This window comes from Gopherus flavomarginatus, chromosome 2, assembly GCF_025201925.1.
Source record: "Gopherus flavomarginatus isolate rGopFla2 chromosome 2, rGopFla2.mat.asm, whole genome shotgun sequence".
In the NCBI taxonomy this organism is placed as follows: domain Eukaryota; kingdom Metazoa; phylum Chordata; order Testudines; family Testudinidae; genus Gopherus; species Gopherus flavomarginatus.
Window position 1 is genome coordinate 285,459,799 of NC_066618.1, and position 25,593 is coordinate 285,485,391.

The 25,593-nt window shown below is 47.4% G+C and overlaps 1 protein-coding gene across 2 annotated transcripts in view; it reads right to left on the minus strand.

The window, feature by feature from the left end:
• DNAAF11 (dynein axonemal assembly factor 11) overlaps positions 1 to 25,359 on the minus strand; it is a 61,153-nt gene extending 35,794 nt beyond the window's left edge. Inside the window, exons 1-3 of one of the 2 annotated variants that reach the window (XM_050941033.1) lie at positions 25,287 to 25,359; positions 11,400 to 11,567; positions 1,982 to 2,059 (exon numbers count right to left, since the gene is read on the minus strand). In XM_050941033.1, coding sequence (XP_050796990.1) covers positions 1,982 to 2,059; positions 11,400 to 11,567; positions 25,287 to 25,296 — 256 coding nt within the window. In that variant the 5' untranslated portion in view covers positions 25,297 to 25,359. Of the gene's footprint in view, positions 1 to 1,981; positions 2,060 to 11,399; positions 11,587 to 25,286 lie in introns of those variants that run through there. The other variant, XM_050941031.1, reaches the window with a different exon arrangement.
• Positions 25,360 to 25,593: the final 234 nt, after the last annotated feature.

Here is a 25,593-nt window from a genome sequence, read left to right on the forward strand (position 1 = left end):
ATGCTACGCAACTCCAGCCACATGAATAACAAAGCAGGAGTCAACGTATCTTAGGTTGAGTTACCACGGGGGGCTCAATAGGAGAAGATGTTTTTATGTTCTTCTTGTTGGGGATCGACTGGAGAGTGATCTGCAGTCAATTTGGCGGGTCTTTACTAGACCCGCCAAATCGACCACTGGAGGATCAATCTCAGAGCGTTGGTCCCAGCTGTAGTGTAGACCTGCCCTGAGTCTCTCTCACTCATTCAAATGCGGACAGGCAGGAGCCCAGTCCCATCCCCTTAACATCTCTCCATGGATGCACACATGCACGCCCAGCCTCCCACCTTTCCTCCGTGGTAATTGGATCTCTGCTGCTGGCTGCACCCAACAGATGCACCTGGGCTGCCGCAGAAGGGCTATGGGTTCCCCACAGATTTCTTTGCTCCCCAATTTTTCTGCAGGGGAGTCAAAAAATCTACAGAAGTTATGAATTCTGCACCTCTCGAAGGGTGCAGAATTCCACCAGGAGTAAATAACAGTGGGAACTTCAAATCCCCAATGGACCATGAGGTTTCCTCCATCACTGTTCTTGCTGATTACAATAAATATGGATGAAGCTAAGTTATTTGAATTATATGTTTAATAAAAAGTTCCCAGACTCTCCTTTCACCATGATCATGCCAGGACAGAATCACAACTCTCACTGTAAGAGTAAAAATACAAGCTCAGTTACTATACTCATCATTATAACCAAATCTAAAGAGGGCAACTAATATTTCCTTGTGAATCTGTTATTTGACAAGCATTTTGAGTGTGATGGAGCTGGAAGAGAATAAACAACTCAATAATGATTTATTAAGGGATTTAAATAGCCAAAAATTTTGCATACTTCCAAAGGTTCTTATGGTTTGTAGGTAAATGACATATCACACTAATAAATATTACAACTCGACAGAGGAGCTTGAAATAGAAATAAGTTTCTCAACAAACTGCTAAATATGTAATTTACTACCTATTTCTTCAATTTTTCCAGACATCTCTTTAACCTATTTGAGAAACTTTGTTTGTTTCCATTTGTTTAATCTGTTTCAGTTCATTGATTTTTTTTCCTCAGAAGACAGAACCTGAAATCCGCACATCCCTTTGTCACTTTATCCTTTTCATAAAAGATGACCATGCTATACCAACTGGACTACTGGAAATCAATACAGGGAGGAACTCAAGATAGAAGTGATTCTACTGATATGGGATGTATTTATAGGCAATTTTATGGTTTAGAATTTGATCTTGCAAGATGCGGAATATCATCAGTGCCCAATGAGGTTAATGGAGTAGAGACATGTGAACTGGGAAATGACTATCCTTAAATTAGTACAGGAGGGGATAAGACAGACAAAATGTTTATGTAAAAATGGAAGAGAATCTCCTGAAATGCTCCATAAACCACTCCACAGGGAAAAGGCCACCATATATGGTCAATAAGCATGGAAGTCCTACCTCTGTGAGACTTATTTGACTGCTGAAGTGAATAAGTCTTCTGATACAATAAAGCCTTTTACAGCCTATGGAGGATTTTTAAAGGATTTAAAAAGCCACATTGCTCTAATTATTCTGTTTCAGTAATATATTTGGCTTTTTAGCAAGCACATACCAATACCATATGGGCGACCCAAGTTCAGGAATAGTTTTTGGATTTCCACTGTGCAGGATATTAAAGAATAAAGCTGTCACAATTGCCTACTTTGCAAAAAGGTATGCAAAGAAGAATGAAATGTTTTAGTGAACCTCTGCAAAGACATGAACAGAAACTATTGTTTGCTATAGGTAGGTACCATATGTACTAGCTACTTGTAACAAAATGCACAAAAATACTCATCTCAGTAACTACAAATTACCTTAGTTGGTGGGTATATTTGATAATTTACATTCTCCTTTACTTTCATACTCCACACTTAAGCTTCAATATGAAAAGGGAAAAGATTGTATTAAAAAAACTTACCTTCCAAATTTTCAATTCTTTCAATGTTGTTCAAAGCTAAATTTAAATATTCAAGCTTCTTTAGTTTGCTTACATTTTCTGAAATAAACATACATATTTTATTTCAGTTCTATCCACAAGGACAGGCATAACATTTTTAACTCTGTTTTACTGTTTAATTTATTTCTGAAAGAAATTAAATTATGTGCAAAGTGGGAGATTCACAATGGCATAAATATAAAAAATATATCAAATATTAACATTTTAATGCACAGAAAGTAATTGCTTTGGACAGAAAACAAAACATTTATCCTGGAGAGTGTAATAAAAATCAAATAGCAAAGACAATGAACACAGACATCTATTCAGCTGTTTAATCATTTGAAGATTAATGGCTTGGTCCAAAGGCCCACTGAAACAATGGAAAGATTTCCACTTACTTCAATAAACTATGGATCAGGCCCATACTGCCCAGTCCTGCTCTCTGAAATTAGTGGGAGTTTTCTCACTGACTTCAAAGGGCACAAGAGTGCCCCCCTTAACCTATATGTATACACTTTTCAGGCTGTTTCTTGTTTGTAGGTTTTTGAAAGATTAATATAACCCACGCTAATAATGCAGAAGTCCATATTATACCATACCTGGAGAATTAAGATTTTTGTAAATAATTCCTAGGCCTGCCCCTTAAGTAATGTAACCATGATTACCTTCCCATTTAGGTTTTGTTTATAAAACGGCATGACAACAGACTGCCAAGAAACTGGTCTGGGATGCTGCCTTTTGCCATTTCTTTTGTGGCATCTCAACTTTCTGAACTGGCTACACTTTAAGCTTCCAAAGCTCTTTATTTAGATCTGTGATGCTGTGGGCTATGGGTGAGGAAATTAGGACTCATGGAATGAGATTTTCTCTTGGGATGAAGTTCGTGTACATAACTAAACAGTAATGACCATTTACAGATATGCACAGACACCTACTGGCCATTTCATAGACTTTAAGGTCAGAAGGGACCATTATGATCATCTAGTCTGACCTCCTGCACAATGCAGGCCACAGAATCTCACCCATCCACTTCTATAACAAACCCCTAACCTATGTCTGAGTTATTGAAGTCCTCAAATCGTGGTTTGAAGACCTCAAGCTGCAGAGAATCCTCCAGCAAGTGACCCGTGCCCCATGCTGCAGAGGAAAGCGAAAAACCTCCAGGGCCTCTGCCAGTCTGCCCTGGAGAAAAATTCCTTCCTGACCCCAAATATGGTGATCAGTTAAACCCTGAGCATGTGGGCAAGACTCACCAGCCAGCACCCAGGAAAGAATTCTCTATAGTAACTCAGATCTCAACCCATCTAACATCCCATCACAGACCACTGGGCATACTTACCTGCTGATAATCAAAGATCAGTTGCTAAATTAATTGCCAAAATTAGGCTATCCCATCATACCATCCCCTCTATAAACTTATCAAGCTTAGTCTTAAAGCCAGATATGTCTTTTGCCCCCACTACTCCCCTTGGAAGGCTGTTCCAAAACTTTACTCCTCTAATGGTTAGAAACTTTCGTCTAATTTCAAGTCTGAACTTCCTAGTGTCCAGTTTATATCCATTTGTTCTTGTGTCCACATTGGTACTAAGTTTAAATAATTCCTCTCCCTCCCTGATATTAATCCCTCTGATATATTTATAAAGAGCAATCATATCCCCCCTCAACCTTCTTTTGATTAGGCTAAACAAGCCAAGCTCTTTGAGTCTCCTTTCATAAGACAGGTTTTCCATTCCTCGGATCATCCTAGTAGCCCGTCTTTGAACCTGTTCCAGTTTGAATTCATCCTTCTTAAACATGGGAGACCAGAACTGCACACAGTATTCCAGATGAGGTCTCACTAGTGCCTTATATAATTGTACTAACACCTCCTTATCTTTGCTGGAAATACCTCACCTGATGCATCCTAAAACTGCATTAGCTTTTTTAATGGCCATATCACATTGGCGGCTCACAGTCATCCTGTGATCAACCAATACTCCAAGGTCATTCTCCTCCTCTGTTACTTCCAACTGACGTGTCCCCAATTTATAACTAAAATTCTTGTTATTAATCCCTAAATGTATGACCTTGCACTTTTCACTATTAAATTTCATCCTATTACTATTATTCCAGTTTACAAGGTCATCCAGATCTTCCTGTATGATATCCCGGTCCTTCTCTGTGTTAGCAATACCGCCCAGCTTTGTGTCATCCGCAAACTTTATTAGCACATTCCTGCTTTTTGTGCCAAGATCAGTAATAAAAAGGTTAAATAAGATTGGTCCCAAAACTGATCCCTGAGGAACTCCACTAGTAACCTCCTTCCAGCCTGACAGTTTACCTTTCAGTACAACCCGTTGTAGTCTCTCCTTTAACCAGTTCCTTATCCACCTTTCAATTTTCATATTGATTCCCATCTTTTCCAATTTAACTAATAATTCCCCATGTGGAACCGTGTCAAATGCCTTACTGAAATCGAGGTAAATTAGATCCACTGCGTTTCCTTTGTCTAAAAAATCTATTACCTTCTCAAAGAAGGAGATCAGGTTGGTTTGGCATGATCTACCTTTCCTAAAACCATATTGTATTTTGTCCCAATTACCATTGACCTCAATGTCCTTAACTACTTTCTCCTTCAAAATGTTTTCCAAGACCTTACATACGACAGATGTCAAACTAACAGGCCTATAGTTGCTCGGATCACTTTTTTCCCCTTTCCTTTTGTGAATGTACCAATGACCTGGAAACAAATCAGTCACAAGAACATACAATTTTGCTAAAAATAATAATGGTGAACAATAGCCATTATATTCAAAGTAGGCTGCTTGTCCTCCATGACACTGGACACTAAACCTGCAATAAGCACAGCCATTTTGTAAAGCAAAAGGGCTAGTCATTTCACTAATGTGTTTTGTAGTTGCTGTACTTGGTCATTTGATAAAATATGTACTGAAGTAAGTTAATTGTTTATCCACAGAAAATTCTACATCTCACAGTGCATTAGCTGGCTTTTATAATGCAGGATACTTGTGCAGTTGCAGATTTAGCTTCAAAACCTTCTCAAGTAATTTAGCAAAACTAGTTTGAAATAGGACAGCTTATTTCACACATTATATGGGGACCTGCCATGGAGTAAGAAGATGAAGAAATTTCATTTTAATGTTTCTACTAGAATCTGTAGGAGAACTAGCCTGAATAAGTACTTCTAAAATTGTTTAATGTGCAGTGATTCAGGAAGCTGAGATGCTACCCAGGAAGTGGAGAATGGAGCTCAGACATGTAATGCTAATGGCAATAGATTCCTAGCACATGTCCAGACAGATGGTGCTCAGAAAGAAGTTTAGCTTTATGAGTTTAAGAACAAAAGCTGAAGAACCAGGAGGAAATAGAATTATAGCATCCTGCTGACCTAGAGATGATCATTCTTTGTGTCAAAAGCATTCCCAGCACAGATGCCAAGATTTCAAGGCCATCTCTGAGAATCTTTCCTTGATTCTAAATGAAGTCCCATTTAGGTGAGAGAAGCTTTAACAGCCCTTGAGACTCTAGAGACTTTTTTTGTGGCAAAGTACTGTATAATCTCTGTAAGTCATTTGTGTTGCCTAGCATGTCCCTTTCAAACTGCAGAGTACCGCATTTCACTGAGCACACTATGTGCTGGAGAGAGACTGTCTGAGTTCACAAAAGAGAATGGAGCAGAGAGGTTTCTTTTGTAAAATAATCCTACAAAGAAGTAAACTAGACAGAAATATTATTAAACCTATATAGTGCAAAGGGCACAGGAGATGGTCTTATGTTGTTTCCTTTGAGGCAAAAAACAAACTTCACGGACATTGTGTCCAAGAATCATCCCTGATAGATTGTGAAAATGTGGCAGAAATGTATGAATGAAGAAAGCAAGAAAGATAACTTTTTCTAATTTATTTTTTCCCCAAGATACTAAGCCAAATTTATCCCAGGTGTAATTCTGCTGAAAAATAAGTTACAATAGGGATGAATTTAACTCAGTAGATTCAGCAATTTTGCCACTCGTGTTGCTCCACCTGCTGAGCAAATACAAAGATAGTACAGACTGCCAGTGAAGCAATAGAGTATCCCATTAATCCTTTTCCCCCGTGCTGGGCATTCCCCAAATGAGCTTCCAAGATAACTAATCAAGAAAAATTAACAACCTGGGACCCAGGACATGGCTCTTTTCTCCACAAACAACTGCAAAATACATCTTTGTCCTATGAGAATGTCTGGCAATCCTTACTTGTGGGAAATAACAGTGATAACACCAGATACAAGAGAGGGAAAGAGGAAAAGAAATGGAGCAATAAATAAACGTTAGCACACCAATCCCAGAAAGAGAGAAAAAAAAAAGACAAAAGCCATGGCTTTTTAATATATATGTCACACGTATCGTAGGTCTACGGCATCTTGAGCACCTCCAGCTGCAAGATGCATCCAATTAAGTCATAAAATCCACCCTATAATGTCTAAAAATGTATATAAGCTGAACCATTTAGCTGTCATACATATTTTCCCTGCTGAGGCAGTAATAGGTCTAATAGGACCCTGTGAAGACAGTACTTTTTTGTGATTTCAGATGCCATTCATAGTGAATGAGGACAATTTTTCAGCTACTTCTTGAAGTAATTTCCTTGTCCTACCAGCTTCCGCCTCCTGCTTATGTCTTGGCACCGAGACATTTGTGTCATGGCACTAACTGCCTCAGTTCAGAAAATGTGAAGTTGAGTGTCATCAACATATTAATGGTGTTGGAGCCCATGGCATCTCATGAACTCTTCCATATGTCTGTGTTGAAGACAAGAAACAAGACTGTTCCCTGAAGCACTGAATGATTGGCCAGTTGCACCACCAATTTTATGATGTCTTTCATGCTGCTCACTATCACCTTACTCTACTTAAGGTTGGAGATGGATCTAACAGTATAAGCAATAAGGTTATGTTCATAGCCATCAAACAATTATCCATGAACTCTGCCACAGACATCTTCATGTCTTGTTCTAAAGCCTAACTTACGCTTTGTCTATACTACAAAATTAAATCGACCTAAGTTAGGTCTATGTACAGCCATTGCACTAATTACTGCAGTGGTTCACGTCCACATTATGTCCCTTCTGTTGGTGGTCCCCTCTTACCAGGAGAGCTTTCACTGACTTAACTGTGTGGGACATTTTGGGGCACTAACAGCTGGAAAGCCTTTCACTGCTCCAGGGCTGACAGCCCTGGCTATCCAACCCCACCAGCAGAGCTGACAGCCAACCGGCAACGTAAGTAATGCAGTGTCTGCACAGACCCTGTGTCACCCTTACTACATCAACCTAAGTGCTATGCCTCTAGTGGACGTGAAGTTATTAGGCTGATGTAGTGGGCAACTTACACAGGCGGGAGTAACATTGTAGTGTAGACACTTACAGAGTTAGGACAACATAAGGCAACTAACTCTGTAGTGTACACTAAGCCTGAGATGAGTCCAGAATGTTAGCAAGGTCAGGCGTTAGAGTTTATTCATCACCACATTGGTGATTTTCACTTAGGAAACAGAGATTCGAAACAGTATGGTAGCTGGCAAGTTCACTGGCCAAGGGCATTGGTTTCTTGAGAAACAACTAGATGTATTTTGCGGTGCTGGACATATTGTGTCTCTGATGATTTTGGTCTGTAGTCACGGGGACGTTTCACCTCTTTCATGTGCTAGGTAAGTAAGGCTTAAAGAGGTAGTTCAGAAGAGGATGCGTGACATCAAGAATTAGCGTTGGCAAGCAAAATCCATGGAGATTCATAGCTTTGCTGATCAACATGATATGAGATGCTTTTTTCTAGCAATGAAAACCATCTGTGGGCCAAGCTCAAGCGGCACAACTGCTCTGCAATCTTAGGAAAGATCCAGCCTTCTTAAAGACAATGGAACCCTCAAGCAATGTTGGAAGGAACACTTTGAGGCTCTATTGAACCATGAATCAGAAGTCTCAGCTGCCACCATTGAGTCCATTCCTCAGTATCCAGTAAAAGAACCTTGTCGACTCCACATCTTCCGAGGAAGTTTGGCATGCCATCACTCAGACTAGAAACAAAAAGGCACCAGGCCCAGATGGCATCCCCGTGGAAGTCTTCAAAGCTAGTGGAATAGCACTCATGCAAAAACTTTATCAACTTCTTTTTAGAATGTGGGTTAATGAGGAAATTCTACCCAACCTAAAGAATGCCAACATTGTGACCATTTTTAAGAAAGGGGACAAGTCAATGAGCGGGAATTATCAAGGCTTTGCCCTCCTCTCCATTGCCGGGAAGATTCTTGTTCACATCCTTTTGAACCTCTCCTCTTTCTTGCCAAAAACATCTTCCAGAATCCCAGTGTGGTTTCAGACTGTCTGGGGGCACAACTGATATGATTTTTGTTGCATGACAGATCCAACAGAAGTGTAGAGAACAACACCAGCTGTTGTTTATTACATTTATTGACCTAAGGCCTTTGATTCCATCAATTGTGAAGTGTTATGGTAGGTGCTGTCTAGGTTCAGTTATCCACTGAAGTTTGTTCACATTCTCAGGCTACTTCATGATGGTGTGAGGACCACCATACTCTGTAATGGGCTGGAGACAGACCCATTCACCAGACATACTGGTGTTAAGCAGGGCTGTGTTATTGCCCCAACCCGTTTTTTCCATCTATCTTGCTGTGATCTTGATTCTTATTCATGACCAGCTTTCTTCTGGAATTGGGATTGAGTATTGTATGGATAGGCAGCTCTTCAGCAGCTTCATTCTAAAACTAAGGTCACCAGGACTGTTATTATTGACGTTCAGTATGCCGACAACTGTGCTATCCTCATGCACACCAAGGCTGACTTGCAATCCACCCTAGATCTTTTCTCAGGTGCCTATCATAGCCTGGGACTTTCCCTCAACAATGGGAAGACAAAGATGCTCCATCAGCCTGCTCCAGCACAAGTTGCCCCTCCTTCTCCCTCAAATTGTCATCAGTAGTGAACTCTTGGAAACTGTTGAACATTTCCCTTAGCCACCTTTCCCAGGCAGCCAATCTTAATGTGGAGATTGAACATAGGTCCATTGTGCCAGCGCATCCTTCGGAAAGTTGCTTTGTTGTGGATCTGTGGTTGGAAACTAACATACTAGTCTACAGTGCAGTAGTCATCCCTGCTCTTCTTTATGGGTGTGTGACATGGATGACATACTGAAGTCATCTTAAGCGTCCAGAGTGGTACCACCAGCGCTGCCTTAGGAAGATTCTCCTTATCAGATGGGAAGATCATCGTACCAGTGCCAGTGCTGTCTTTGCAGCTAACATCACCAGCGTTGAGGTGAAGATTATGAAATATCAACTTCAGTGAGCTGGCCAGTGTGTGCGGATGACTGATACTCATCTTCCAAAGCAATTACTCTTTTCTCAACTTACTAATGGTAAGAGGACTCAGGGATAGAGAAAACACTATAAGGACACCCTGAAAGTATATCTTAAGGGAGGCATTGACCCCATGAATTGCAAAGAGCTGGCTGGCAATAGACTGCAGTGCTGTTGCATCATACATCAAGCCTCAGCCCGTTTTGAAGAGAATTGCCTTGCTCAAGAGAAATGGCAGAGAAGGAAAGTGTACAGCATCCTGGCCAGCAGTTGTGCTCTCTCCAAGCAACCACCTGTCATATATGTGGAAAAATCTGTAAAGCATGGATTGGACTCCTCAGCCATCGTAAGTCTCATCAATGACTTTTTGTCTCCTGGCAGACAACATCCTCACATTGAGGGATAGCTGCTATCCCCAACAATGTGATTTTCTTGGGAGTCAGCTGCACTGTAGTGCAAACTCTATCTGGAAATCACATGCACTCCCATCTACTAGTGGTCTACATTAAGCTAATTAAAGAATACATATGCATCTTATTAAAAATGAGATCAGCTGCAAGGAGCTGTTGTGCAACTGATGCTCTGTAAGATAATTAATTGAAAGAGCACTGTGATGCCCCAGACTAGCCTACTAGAAATGTGAGGCCTATCAGAAGGACAAGATAAATTCTTGTAGGAGTTGGACACTGCAACAACCAGAATGAGATCCTCACCATCCCTGCTCTGACCCTTTGATGCACTAAAGCAATATAACAGAGCCCTAAAAGCCCTAATTCTGACTGGGGGATCATTATCCTAGCATAAGTACTGCAGAAGATAGCTGTAAGGATGCTCTCTAAAGACCCAATCACATGAAGGTCCCTCTGAAGATCCCATGGGGATGTGCTAAGGGGTGGGGGAATCAGGGTAGGAAGAACGGAGTGTCAGGTGCAGAGCCACAATACAGAGCACAGCAGAGATCTCATGCAGTGCTGCAGCCTACAGGGCAGCCTGGCAAAGCTACTGTAATTTAGGCCCCCAGGTCTGTCCAAATTACTCTGGGAGCCTCTCTAGCCCTCAGAGCAGCCCAGGATCAGGAGGGCACAAAGCTGTGTGCCTTGAAGTAATATTGAGCTGTTTCCTCACTTAAAAAAAAAAACTCATAAGACACATGCTAATCACCTCTAATTAATGACTTCCTTTTGTTGCTTCCTATCCCTCATCCTTCACCAATATATCTACTATTTGGATTTTAAGATTTTCTAGCCAAGAACTTTGTCTTATATTTGGTTTTAAAGGGCCCAGTAAACAATTTAAGCTATTTCAGTTACAACAGATTCTCTGTAGGTCCAGGTCTACAAAGCCCAGGCCTAGTGTAGTTTCACATCAGTCTGTGGGATGCTTACAGGTAAAATTTTGCCACTCACTTGCAGAGTTTCGCTATCAACATATAAAGGAATTATTATAAGAACTCATGAAATAATAGGCTAAAAGTGAACTTTCTGTACACCTTTACGTATCAGCATACTCTGATGTCTCTTATGAATTAGGGAAGAAACAAGTGGGGTCAAAGTAATTATTTTTAGGATTGTACTTGAGCTGGAGGATTTCCTGGTATCAGCATAGAGTGTGCTAGTTCCCTGATACTGTAATTTATACTGTGTACCAGAGTGTTTGCTTTATTCACTGTAAGAAAGACATAAAAAATAAATCTTTAACAAAATAAGTTTTTAGCAAAAAAAGATCCATGCCTTTTTATCTATCAACATTTTTTAAAAAATAAAATCATTTTGAGACCTATATACGGTTGATAATTCCTAACTGTTTGTTCTCTCTTTCAGCTATTAGGGCCCAATCCTCTGAGATGCTGAGCACCCTAACTCCCACTTAAGTCAATAGGAGTTGAGGGTGCTCAGAATCTTTCAGGATTGGGATATTTACTGATTCCCTTGTTGCTCATTTCTTTCCACTCCCTTAAACTCAAAAGCTTATGGCCATTTTCTTGACCTCAGATACACGCATGTAACTCAGTTTAAAAAAAACAACAACAATGAATAAAACACTTACCGATTTTTGGAATTAGGTTATTTTGAAGATAGAGGATTTTTAAATCTCGACATAATTTGTCAATGTATTCTAGTTTTTCTATTTCCTGTTGGTGCAAGGAGATTTCTTCCAGGGAAAAAAGTTCACAGTTGTTATGCTCTGCACGTTGTCTAAGAAGTTCTTCAGTGACTGCAAGACACATCACCATGTAATGGAAACTGACTTTATGGAGGGATTTTCTGGTAATCTACTAAGGAAGTTAATTAAATCTTTTCTTTGTCCTTAATAAACAGACATTCAACACAAACACCAATTATAATACCTACCATTACAAAATTAGCAAGAGACATGATGCCTCAGCATATTCTGCCATGATAGCTATCACTGTGTGAATCAAATTGACATTATTTTTGACACAAGGAATTATGAAGTTGGCGGTCTTCCCTGGGGACAAAATTTGATCCTGCCATAAACAGGTACAAGTCCCATTGTCTTCAATATAGGTCAGACTGTTGGCTGATTTGTGCAGCAGTGCAAAGGAGGAAGGGGGTATTGTATGCTTGCTCTGAACTCTCAGTCTTCGCTGACCAAGGATAGCAACTGTGAGTGGGGTGCAGGGGAGGGAGAGGGGAGTGGCAGGTTAAAGGAACATTTGTATGTCAGACTTTTACCCTGCAAGGTGGGAAACTGAGGGTTACACATCCCTCCATTGGCTCACCCCTCTCTATTGCATCAAACATAAGCTACTTGATTTCACTTTGAAGACCCACCATGGCGTCCACCCACCCTATCAATCATCTCTCATTCACTATTGAGATGTCAGTCGCCATCACCCACTTGTTACATTTTCAAACAAGCACCTTGGTGTTTTCTACCTCTTACACTTGGAAAGAGCTCCCCATAAACATCTGCAAGGCTAACTCATTATTCTCCTTCAAATCCCGCTTTAAAACTCTCTTTCCCCGATTCCTAAAAAAAACTGGATAAAGATTAGCCTGCTGGTGTGCTGAGATCACTGCCTATCATGCTGATCAATAGAATCTCGTTGTTTCCTTGTACTCCCCCAGCTGTCTGTATCCATTGTGACAAAGTTCCTCCTTTACCCTGGTGGGTCCTGCGCTTATTGGCTGATTTGCTCACTTCAGTGATCTTCCCCACAGTCTCGGTCAATTTCTCCTGTGTCTGATCAGGAGTGGGGAGGTTTGGGGGGAACCTGGGCCCGCCCTCTACTCTGGGTTCCAGCCCAGGGCACTGTGGATTGCATCTGTCTATAGTGCCTCCTGTCAAAGCTGCATGACAGCTACAACTCCCTGGGCTACTTCTCCATGGCCTCCTAGAAACACCTTCTTTATCCTCACCACAGGACCTTCCTCCTGGTGTCTGATAATGCTTGCACTCCTTAGTCCTCCAGCAGCACACCCTCTCACTCTCAGCTCCTTGCACCTTTTGCTCCCAGCTCCTCACACACACTCTCTCTCCTCTGGCTCTCCCTCACCTGACTGGAGTGAGCTCCTTTTTAAACCCAGGTGCCCTGATTAGCCTGCCTTGATTGGCTGCAAGTGTTCTAATCAGCCGGTCTGCCTTAATTGGTTCTAGCAGGTTCCTGATTACTCTAGTGCAGCCCCTGCTCTGGTCACTCAGGGAACAGAAAACTACTCATCCAGTGACCAGTATATTTGCCCTCTACCGGACTCCTGTACCCTACTGGTTTGGATCTGTCACATTTCCCTCCCCCCTGCTCAACACCAAGGGGTTGGGCAGTTTGGGATGCCAGACAGTGCACACATGACAAGCCATTGGCATTGCCATGATGGCTCCCTGCTCTGTGTTGCACACGGAACTGGAAAGATTGGAGGGATAAGAACCCCCTGGTCACCCCTGTGTTCTTCTTCTTGTTCCTCTGCATCCATTGAAGAGGGGCATGGTCGGTCACGAGGACAAATCTGCACCCAAGCAAGTAGTAGCGCAATGCTTCCATGGCCCATTTTACGGCGAGGCACTCTCTCTGCACCACTGCATATTTTTATTCCCACGGAAAGAGTTTCCTACTGAGGTAGAGAATCGAGTGTTCCTCCTGCCCGACCATCTGTGATAGAATGGTCCCCAACCCTACTTCTGATGCATCTGTCTGCAGGATAAATTCTTTGGTGAAATCAGGGTCTATCAGTACAGGGTTACTGCAGAGGGCAGTCCTTAGGTCTGTGAATGCTTCCTCTGCTGCACCAGGCCATCTTACCAGATCAGGTCCACGAGCTTTTACTACGTCTGTCAGGGGGCTTGCCCTTGTGGCAAAGTGGGGGATAAATCGTCGGTAATATCCCACTACATCTAGGAATGCCCGGACTTGTTTCTTGCGATGTGGTCGGGGCCAATTTTGGGGTTTTACCAGACCTTTTCCCACAATGTAGCCAAGATATTTGGCCTCCGTAAATCTCACGGCGCACGTGGCAGGGTTTGCTGTAAGGCCAACTAGCCTGAAAGTATCAAGGACTGTCTCCACCTTCTCTAGGTGGGTTTCCCAGTCTGGGGTATGAATGACCACATCGTCCAAGTAGGCAGCAGAATAACTGGTATGCGGGCATAATAGCTTGTCCATGAGGCGCTGGAAAGTAGCTGGGGCCCCATGCAGTCCAAAAGGAAGGACAGTATATTGAAAAAGACCCTCTGGTGTAGAGAACGCAGTCTTTTCCTTTGCGTCTTCCACAAGGGGAATCTGCCAGTACCCCTTTGTCAAGTCTAGGATAGTCAAGTATCTGGCATTACCCAGACGGTCCACTAGCTCATCTATGCGAGGTATGGGGTACGCGTCAAACTGAGATACTTCATTTAGTCGCCGGAAGTCGTTACAAAACCTTGTGGTGCCATCAGGTTTGGGCACCAGCACAACTGGGCTGGACCACTGACTGTGGGATTCTTCGATGATCCCCAACTCCAGCATTTTTTTTTACTTTTGCTTTTGTTTCCTCCCTTTTGGCCACTGGTACCCGATAGGGCCTCATTGTTATTCTGGCCCCAGGGATCGTGACGATGTGGTGATATGCCTTGGTTGTTCGACCTGGGTTTGTCGAGAACACATCTTGGTTCCAGAAGATCATCTCAGACACCTCATTCTTCTGGTCTGGTGTTAAAGCGGGAGACACTCTCACCTATCTGGAAGGCTTTTTTTCCTGGGTTAGGTCTTTTTGGACAGTTATGCACGCCTCCTGTGCATGCCAGGGTTTCAGAAGGTTGATGTGATAAATCTGTTCTTGTTTTTGGCGTCCTGGCTGCCGTACCTTGTAGGTTACTTCCCCCACAGGTTCAACCACCTCATAGGGCCCCTGCCATTGGGCCAGAAGCTTGTTTTCTGCCATGGGTACCAACACCATCACTCGATCCCCTGGTTGGAACTGTGGGACTTTTGCCTGGCGATTGTAATGGGTTCTCTGGGTCTCTTGTGCCTTTTCCATATGTTCCCGTACAATAGAGGTGACCCAGGCTATCTGGTCGCGCATCTGTATTACATGTTCTATTATATTTCTCCCCTCATCGGGTTCCTCTTCCCAGATCTCTTTGGCGATATCTAGTACGCCACGGGGGTGACGTCCGTATAATAACTCGAAGGGGGAAAACCCAGTTGAGGCCTGAGGTACCTCCTGGATAGCTAACATAAGATAAGGTAGCAGGGTGTCCCAATTCTTCCCGTCCTGACTTACCACCTTCCGTATCATAGCCTTGAGGGTTCGGTTAAACCTTTCTACCAAACCATCAGTCTGCGGATGGTAGACTGAAGTTCTTAGGGTATGTATATGAAGCAGCGTACAGAGGTGCTTCATTAGCTTTGACATAAATGGGGTTTCTTGGTCTATTAATATCTCCTTTGGCAGCCCCACTCAGGCAAAGATCCCCACCAGCTCTTTGGCTATCGTTTTAGAGGCTGTGTTCCGCAGGGGGACGGCTTCTGGGTAGCGAGTAGCATAGTACAAAACAACAAGTATATATTGGTGACCCCGAACTGTCTTCTCCAGGGGTCCCACTAGGTCCATGGCTATTCGCTCAAAGGGGACCTCTATGATGGGAAGGGGCACTAAAGGTGCCCTCAGGTGGGGATGGGGACTGTGCAGCTGACACTCCAGGCAGGGCGCACAGTACCTCCGCCCTTCTTCATGTACACCGGGCCAGAAGAACTGTCGTAGGATTCGTGTCAGGGTCTTCTCTACCCCCAAATGCCCCCCAAAAAGATGACTATGAGCAAGACTTCATACAGCGTTCTGGTGTTTTTGAGGTACTAGGATCTGCTGTACCTTCTGCCCCTGTACTGGTGCAACCCGGTATAAGAGATTCTTCTTCATTATGAAGTAGGTCCTGGTCCCTGGGTTTTCCCTTCCACGGGGACCCCATCTATTTCAGTCACCTCCTTCCTAATGTTGTCGTACCTTGGGTCTTCAGCCTGGTCCTGTCCAAAATTTCCTCTCCCAGGGCTAATCTGCCCAAGAACTAGGGGCCCAGTCTCTGTTGCCTCTACTGGTTCAGAAGCGTTAATGATTGGGGTCAGACTCAGGTGCTTATCCCTCCTTGGTGGCCTCCTTTTCAGTTGCTCGGGTCCGCCAACCTACGAGAGCAACCCTCTGGCTTTGAGTCAGTATTCGGGTTCCCAAGGCCTCCTTTCCCTTTTCGACTTTCTACCCTGTCTGGGTATGGAAAATAAATCTAGGGATATTTCAGAGAAGACTGGGGGTTGACAGTCTACTGTGGATGCCTCACTAATTTCAGGGTTCCCCTCTTTCTCCAATTCTCCTACTGTGAGTAAGTCTCCAAACCCTGGGAAGTCCCTCCCTATGAGCACCGGGTATGGGAGTTTAGGGACTACACCTGCTGCTACCTCAGTAGTGTTCCCTTGAATCTCAATTTTTACTGGGATGGTGGGGTAATAACCAACTGTCCCATGGACACGTTATCCCCATATGCTTAGCCCGTACCAGCAGACTACACTTCACGAGCTTCCCCAAGACAAGCATGATAGCACTCCCCGAATCAACCAGTGCCGTGGTCTCTAACCCATTTAGCTTTACTGGTCTGGTGTATATATGTGGGGTTAGTGAGACCCCCACAAGGTGGATTAGGGAGCATGGGTCTGCCCAGTTCCCCAGGTTACATTGCATAGGCTCCTCCGCATTGGGACACTGTGCAGCTATATGTCCCCACTCCTCGCAGGCATAACATGTGTATGGGGCCCTAGGCATTCCCTGGTCTCTTGGTTTGGGCAGTCTAACATCACGATCCTCTTCTCCCTCAGTGCTCCGACTCTTTGTGGCTTCTGGTGGGCCTTCAGCCCCTCTGTTTTTCCACCTGTGATCTCCTGGTTGCCCAGTCACTCGAGCTCTAGAGCTTGGTGCTGCTAGTATAAGCCGGGGTGCCTCTTCCTTAACTGGTCAGGTCAGCTCCCTCGCTGTCCTTCGCCTCTCTACTAGTGCAACAACCTCATCATAGGTGGAGGAGTCGTTCTGGCTTACCCAGGCATGAAGGTCTGGCAGAAGTCCCCTCATGTATCGGTCGATGACCAGAACCTCTAGTATCTCTTCTAGACTCCGGGACTCCGTTCGCAACCACTTTCATGCGAGATGGATGAGGTCATACAATTGGGACCACAGGGCTTTCTATTCCTGGTATCTCCACTCGTGATACCACTGGGCCCGCACTGAGGCCATTACCCCAGATCTGGCCAGGATCTCTGCTTTTAGCTGGGGGTAGTCTGCTGCAGCCTCTTCAGGCAGATCATAGTAGGCCTTCTGGGCCTCCCCACACAGGAATGGGGCAAGGATGCCAGACCACTGATCTTGAGGTCAGGCCTCCTGTAGGGATGTCCTCTCAAAGGCCAGAAGGTATGCCTCTACATCATCCTCCCGTGTCATTTTCTGCCGCACTGTACACACCGAATCCCATTTCTAACACCAGTTGTGACAAAGTTCCTCCTCTACCTTGGTGGGTCCTACGCTTATTGGCTGATTTGCTCACTTCAGTGATCTTCTCCACAGTCTCAGTCAATTTCTCCTGTGTCTGATCAGGAGTGGGGAGGTTTGGGGGGAACCTAGGCCTGCGCTCTACTCTGGGTTCCAGCCCAGGGCACTGTGGATTGCAGCTGTCTATAGTGCCTCCTGTCACAGCTGCATGACAGCTACAACTCCCTTGGCTACTTCCCCATGGCCTCCTAGAAACACCTTCTTTATCCTCACCACAGGACCTTCCTCCTGGTGTCTGATAATGCTTGCACTCCTTAGTCCTCTAGCAGCACACCCTCTCACTCTCAGCTCCTTGCACCTTTTGCTCCCAGCTCCTCACACACACTTTCTCTCCTCTGGCTCCCCCTCGCCTGACTGGAGTGAGCTCCTTTTTAAAAGCCAGGTGCTCTGATTAGCCTGCCTTGATTGGCTGCAGGTGTTCTAATCAGCCGGTCTGCCTTAATTGGTTCTAGCAGGTTCCTGATTACTCTAGTGCAGCCCCTGCTCTGGTCACTCAGGGAACAGAAAACTACTCACCCAGTGACCAGTATATTTGCCCTCTACCAGACTCCTGTACCCTACTGGTTTGGATCTGTCACACTATCTGTTGTTTCTTGTCTTAAACAGATTATAAACTCTTTGGGGGCAGGAACCATCTTTTTATTCTGTTTGTACAGCACCTAGCACAATGGGCTTTTGGTTCATGACTGGGACTCCTAGAAAGTACTGTAATACAAATAAATAATAATTAACAACATAGAGGAGGTCAAAACTGGAGAGGACTGAATGGGGCAGCAAGTAGACATGAAATAGGATAGACCAAACAAATTGAGATTTGAATACTTGTAGAGTAATTTTGAATTGCGTTTGGACATGGCTAGAAAACCAATGAAGATGACAGAAGAGGAGGTTAGTGTTTTTAGTGCCCTAGGCGCACGGCCATTTCGCCGCCCCGCGCGCTGGTCCGCGGCTCCGGTGGAGCTGCTGCAGGCATGCCTGTGGGAGGTCCACTGGAGCCGCGGGAGCAGCAGACTGTCCACAGGAATGCCTGCGGCAGGTCCACTGGAGCCACGGGACCAGGGGACCCTCCACAGGCATGCCTGCGGCAGGTCCACCGGAGCCGCCTGCCGCCTCCCCCCCAGCAAAATGCCGCCCCCCAATAATCCTGGCGCCCTAGGCGATTGCCTAGGCCACCTAAATGGAAGCGCCGGCCCTGAGAGGAGGGCAATATGAGTGCATTCTTATAGTAAGAGTGAAATGCTGGGTGTAGCATACAGTAGTGGTTCTCAATGTTTTTTCATTAGTGAACCCCTAAAAAATTCCAAATGGAGGTTGGGACCCCTTTGGAAATCTTAGACATACTGTCTGCAGACCACAGGATGAAAACTACTGTTGTATGGTAATGACAACTTTTCACGGTCCCCTTAGAGCAGCAGTTCTCAAACTGTGGGGTGGGACCCCAAAGTGGGTCAGGATCCCATTTTAATGGGGTCACCAGAGCTGGCTTAGATGTGCTGGGGCCTGGGACTGAAGCTGAAGCCTGAGTCCACCGCCCGGGGACGAAGCTGAAGCCCAAGGACTTCAGCCATGGGCATCAGGGCTCAGGTTATAGGCCCCCTGCCTTGGGCTGAAGCCTGGGGGCTTTGGTTTCTCCCCTGCAGGGTGGTGGGGCTCGGGGCTTTTCCTCCCCCAACCCAGGGTGGTGGGACTCGGGCAGGCTTAGGCTTTGGTATCCTCTCCTGGGGTCATGTAGTCATTTTTGTTGTCAGAAGGGGATCACAATGCAATGAAGTTTGAGAACCCCTGCCTTAGACATAGTCTGCAGACCAGCAGGGGTCTGCAGACCACAGGTTGAGAACCACTGGCATACAGGATACCCTGAAGATTAAAGGGTATGCATTTGGAAAAAACAAGGAAAGGCAATATTGTAATAGCCAAGAGCAGAAGATTACGGCACAGATAAAGATACCGGCAGAGGTATGGTCAAATTAAAGAAGGGGAAAGATATAAAACCTCTTCTAGAAATAAAAAGCAAAAAAGAAAGATTGGTACCAAGAGAGGTGAATGCTGGAGATAAAGAGCCTGATTCTCCACTGCCTTGTACATTTTATAGTTACTCTTAACTTGGTAGCATTTTACTCTCACTGCACAAGTGTACGTGACTACACAAAGTGCAAGGCAACGGAGAATTGGGCTTCCTGGCTTCCTGATCTTGCTTGGAGAGACTGATAATGTCAAAAATCACCCTCAAATCAAAAAGAAAAAGACCTGTGTCCAGAGGCAATTAGTTCACTAATATACCAGAAAAAAAGAGTGTCAGTATTGTGAAAAAAGTTGAAAGTCAACTGAAACCAGTAAAAGCAGTGATTGGAAACATTTTCCTCCGAAATTTAATAATGTCAGAGAGACTGGAAACTGGATGGTAATTAGGAAGTGAGAGTTTTAGTCTGAAAATGGTGACACCAGACAAAGATCCATTGGAGCTAGTGAGTGATGATGTCAACTGGTGACAACAGGTGACAATTTATCCTCTAGGTGGTTAAGAGTGGGATTCCCATAATGAGATGCTTTTATTCATAGAGGAGAAGACATCAGGAGAGCTGTGAGGAAGCTGAAAGAAATCGAAGCATGTGTTGGGCTGCAGATAAATCAAAAGACAATGATAAGCCTGGACTTAAGGCAGCAGTAAACTTTTCTAACATTATTTTAAGACTGAAAATACCACAGGTTCAGAAGATGAAGCCGCACTATTTCACACAGCAATGTCTTCTCTCAGCATGCATCTGCCAACTTCACACAGAGATGTTGATTTCCAAAGCACTAGTTTAGCCCAGCAGGGGACTGGCAGCATAACAGCAGTGGCAATATACAATTAAAATAGATTAAGAGAAAGTGGAAAATCATAGAGTAAGGGAAAGCCATGAAGTCTAGAATCTCCCACTGTTCCTGTTCCTAATTGGTGTATATCATGTTACTCAGGGTGGTGATTCTCTGGACTGCGCGGCTGCAGAAAATGTCCCCGCAGAATTCCTGTGGTTCCCTGCAGAAAAGAGCAGGGAATCAAAGGGAAGCCATGGGAGGGGGAGAGGGTGACTATGTGCGCAGTTTGTGTGTGTGGAGGAGGGGATTGCCCCTCAAACAGAGGCAAAGCATGGGGGGTGGCACATGGGATTACGTGCCACTGACACCGCCCCTATTTCTGCAAATGCAGAGCTGCCCAGCTGAAGGAGGCTGTGTCTAGGGCTCTGCTGACTCTGCAGCTGAACGTAGCCTCTTGGGTCCTAGTGCCAGTTATGCTCCCTTCTGTGTACTGGTAGCCTTCCTATTTTCTGTGGAACAGTGAGTGCCCGTGGTGGGGCTGGGTAATGGGGGTGGGGGCAATGAGAGAAGGGGGTGGGGAGAAGAAAGGGGATGAATAGGGCAGGGGGAAGGGAATGTGGGAGTGAGGGGAGGAGGATGGAGAAGAAAAGGGGATAGGGGAATCCCGGGGGGGAAGCGGGAGCCCGGCATGCGGCAGTTAGGACTCCCCTGTTTAGCAGGCCCATCGAACGCTCACCCCTGACAAGCCCTACCCCCTTCACCTGGACCCTCCAACAAGCTCCCCACACCCAGACCGCCACCCCACTGAGCCCAACCAGGTGCACCTGGACCACCATCCCATCAAGCAACACACCTCCAGCACCCCGACCCCCCTGCTGAGCACAACCACCATCACCTTGATCCCCTGCAGAGTCCCATTGCCCCTGTACCTGGAACCCCCCAACAAGCCCTTGTGCATTCAGATCTCCCACTGAGTCACCTGCACCCAGATTGCCCCACACCTGTGTTGGTGTCACTCTGGCATAACCCTAGGTAACTCGGAAAGGTGATAGACCACAAGCGTCAATGAAGCCCTCCTGTTGTAGGCCTCAATGAACCAATGTTCCTCCATGTTAAACACTTTGTGTAACCTAGTGTAACCTAATGTACTAACAGCTGAAAAAATGTAGTGTTAGCAGTTAGTTTTCGGTTGTAACAGCCAGTTCTCTGCTGTAATACATTAAAGCTAGGCTAAAGCACGCTCAAGGCCGTTTTAAGATACTGTGTACATGTCTCAGCAGCGGGGAGGGGGGAGGAAGGGGGAGACAAAAGATTGAATGAGAAAAGATACTGCAGCTGGATGGGAAAGGAGGGGGAAGTGAGAAATCAGCTAGTCAGCAAGAAAGTTTTGTAGTAAACAACTGGGATATAAAAGGAAGAAACTGCTTGTTTTAGGGGTGCAGGATCTGAGATTGTTATTTCTCCCTTGCACCTTATTTGAGCTCAAATAAATTTGGTTGTTTGCTTCTCCACCCTGGTGTGTTTATTGGCGCTTAAGCACTCTGGGCAACGAACCACTGTTGCTTGCCTCTGGCACTGTTGTGTCTGCAACACCTGGATCCCCCCACATTGAGCCCCTCCACACTTGAATCCTGCTGGGCTGAGCCTACCCAGCCACCAGGTGCACCTGGCACAGAAGTGCAGGGCACAGGGGTGTTTCTGGGGCAGGCCCAGCCCTTGCACTGTGTCAGGTCAGGTGCAGCCTCACTGATGAGTCCCTGTACTGGGGGAGGTAGGGGATTCAGGGTGATCTCCCACCTCAAAGCAGTCAGTGGCCTGTGCTTCTCACTGGAACCACATTTATTTATTGAAAAATAAAAATGTCAGAATTTTGCAGAATTTTAAAATATTGTGTTCATAATTTTTAGCATAGAATTTTAATTTTTTTGGTGCAGAATTCTCTCTCTCAGGAGTAATCAACTGTACCACCTTTCAGAGTGCACCATTTTACCTCTCAAAAATTATGATCTCATAAAAGAGTCACTTTTAATGTCAGTCACTTTGAATGCCATTAAATACATGGACTGGAACGTGTTTCAGGTTGTTCCCAGGAATTAATGATAACAGTTTACTTTCCCTACTTTTATTTAAGATTTTAAATTATGATGTAGCGGTGTCTATTTTTGGTTTGGAAGAAGAAAAAGATATGTTTACAAAGTCAGTGTGATATCTCTAGGCCACAACATGTACATTCTCCCCTACCCCGAAGTTCTTCCATTAGCAAATGTCCTTGTGGAGACACTTTGATTTTCTGAAGCTGACCACGTTTGCTGAACAATAGGGAGAAAAATAGCTAAAAAGGTAAACAAAGACGAACAGCTAGAGGTGTAACTGCTCCCTCCATCCACAGTGCACAATTATGTTTGCAAGCAGGAATCCCCAGGCTCTGGGGAAGCCTGGGGATGTGTAGTAGCTGAGGATGAGGAGGGCAGGAGGGGAGATGGGAAAGCCTGGGGATGGGTAGCGACTGGGGATTAGGTGGGAGGGGATGAGTAGGCTGGGAGAGCCTGGGGATGGATAGCGGTTGGGGGTGTAGGAGGGGGAAAGGGAGAAGCTGGGAATGAAGGGAAGGAAAGCTTGAGCATGGGTAGTTGCTGGGGATGAGGGGGAGGAGAAGGAGGTTGGGGATTAAGGGGTAGGAGAGGCTGGGGGAGGGAAAGGGAGGTTGGGGAGATGAAGGGAGAGGAGGGAAGTCTGGGTAGATGTGGGAGCCTGGGGACGGGTAGTGGCTGGGGATGGGTAGTGGCTGGGGATGAGGGGGAGGGGAAGGAGGTTGGGGATTAAGGGGTAGGAGAGGCTGGGGGAGGGAAAGGGAGGTTGGGGAGATGAAGGGAGAGGAGGGAAGTCTGGGTAGATGTGGGAGCCTGGGGACGGGTAGTGGCTGGGGATGGGTAGTGGCTGGGGATGAGGGGGAGGGGAAGGAGGTTGGGGATTAAGGGGTAGGAGAGGCTGGGGGAGGGAAAGGGAGGTTGGGGAGATGAAGGGAGAGGAGGGAAGTCTGGGTAGATGTGGGAGCCTGGGGACGGGTAGTGGCTGGGGATGGCTAGTGGCTGGGGATGGAGGAGGTGGAAGGGGAGACGCAGGGGATGAAAACTTGGGGATAGGTAGTGGCTGGGGATGAAGGGAAGGGAAGGGAGATGGGGGAGCCGATGGGTAGCGGCTGGGGATAGGGGGGTAGGAGAGGGAGATGGGGGAGCCGATGGATGGTGGCTGGGGATGGGGGGGAGGGGAGATGGGGGAGCTGGTGGGTGGTGGCTGGGGATGGGAAGGGAGGGAAGGGGAGATGGGGGAGCCGGGGGAGCCAGTGGGTGGTGGCTGGGGATGGGGGGAGGGGAGATGGGGGAGCTGGTGGGTGGTGGCTGGGGATGGGAAGGGAGGGGAGGGGAGATGGGGGAGCCGGGGGAGCCGGTGGGTGGTGGCTGGGGATGGGGGGAGGGGAGATGGGGGAGCCGGTGGGTGGTGGCTGGGGATGGGGGGAAGGGGAAGGGAGATGGGGGAGCCGATGGCTGGTGGCTGGGGATGGGGAGGGAGATGAGGCAGGTGGTGGCTGGGGATGGGGGTGGGGAGGGAGATGGGGGAGCCAGTGGGTGGGGGCTGGGGATGGGGGAAGGGGAGGGAGATGGGGGAGCCAGTGGGTGGGGGCTGGGGATGAGGGAAGGGGAGGGAGATGAGGCAGGTGGTGGCTGGGGATGGGGGTGGGGAGGGAGATGGGGGAGCCAGTGGGTGGGGGCTGGGGATGGGGGAAGGGGAGGGAGATGGGGGAGCCAGTGGGTGGGGGCTGGGGATGAGGGAAGGGGAGGGAGATGGGGGAGCCGATGGCTGGTGGCTGGGGATGGGAGAAGGGGGAGCCGGTGGCTGGGGATGGGGAGGGGAGATGGGGGATCCGATTGCTGGTGGCGTAGGGGGTAGGGGAGAGGAGATGGGGCAGCCGGTGGGTGGTGGCTGGGGATGGGGGGAAGGGGAAGGGAGATGAGGCAGCCGGTGGGCAGTGGCTGGGGATGGGGAGGGGAGATGGGGCAGCCGGTGGGTGGTGGCTGGGGATGGGAGAAGGGGGAGCCGGTGGCTGGTGGCTGGGGATGGGGAGGGGAGATGGGGCAGTCGATGGGCAGTGGCTGGGGATGGGGGAAGGGGAGATGGGGGAGCCAGTGGGTGGGGGCTGGGGATGGGGGAAGGGGAGGGAGATGGGGGAGCCAGTGGGTGGGGGCTGGGGATGAGGGAAGGGGAGGGAGATGGGGGAGCCGATGGCTGGTGGCTGGGGATGGGAGAAGGGGGAGCCGGTGGCTGGGGATGGGGAGGGGAGATGGGGGATCCGATTGCTGGTGGCGTAGGGGGTAGGGGAGAGGAGATGGGGCAGCCGGTGGGTGGTGGCTGGGGATGGGGGGAAGGGGAAGGGAGATGAGGCAGCCGGTGGGCAGTGGCTGGGGATGGGGAGGGGAGATGGGGCAGCCGGTGGGTGGTGGCTGGGGATGGGAGAAGGGGGAGCTGGTGGCTGGGGATGGGGAGGGGAGATGGGGCAGTCGATGGGCAGTGGCTGGGGATGGGGGGAGGGGAGATGGGGCAGCCAGTGGGTGGTGGCTGGGGATGGGGGGAGGGGAGAGGAGATGGGGGAGCCGATGGCTGGTGACTGGGGATGGGGGAAGGGGAGGGAGATGGGGGAGCCGATGGCTGGTGGCTGGGCATGGGGGAAGGGGAGGGGAAATGGGGCGGCCGGTGGGCAGTGGCTGGGGATGGGGAGATGGGGCAGCCGGTGGGTGGTGGTGGGGGGGGGTAGGGGAGGGGAGATGGGGGATCCGATGGCTGGTGGCGGGGGGGGGTAGGTGAGGGGAGATTGGGGCAGCTGGTGGGCAGTGGCTGGGGATGGGGAGGGGAGATGGGGCAGCCGGTGGGTGGTGGCGGGGGGGGGTTGGGGAGGGGAGATTGGGGATCCGATGGCTGGTGGCGGGGGAGGGGAGATGGGGCAGCCGGTGGCTGGGGTGGGGTTCAGGGGGGCGGGGAGGGACAGGGGACGCGGGCGGCTGGACAGGTTCCGGCCCCGCGCCCAGTCAGCGGCGCGGCGCAGGGGGACACTCACTCCGCACCATGGCCCGACTCGCGAGGCCGCTTCACGGCCCCCGCACTGCTCCCGCCGCCATTACCGGACGCCGCCCGGCGCAGCCATGGCAACGGGGCTGGGCGGGCCTCGGAGCGGGGCCGGTGTAACGTCAGTTTGAGCAACCCTCCCGTTTTGCAACTAACTGCAGTTTCTGTCACATAAGAAAACCATCTGTGCTCCTGCTCAGGAATTGCTGCCGCCTGGTCCATGAGGTTGCAAATCGGGAGGGATGGAGTGTGCAGCCAAAGTCGCGAATCTGGAGCGGTCACTGTTTCCGTCGTTACAC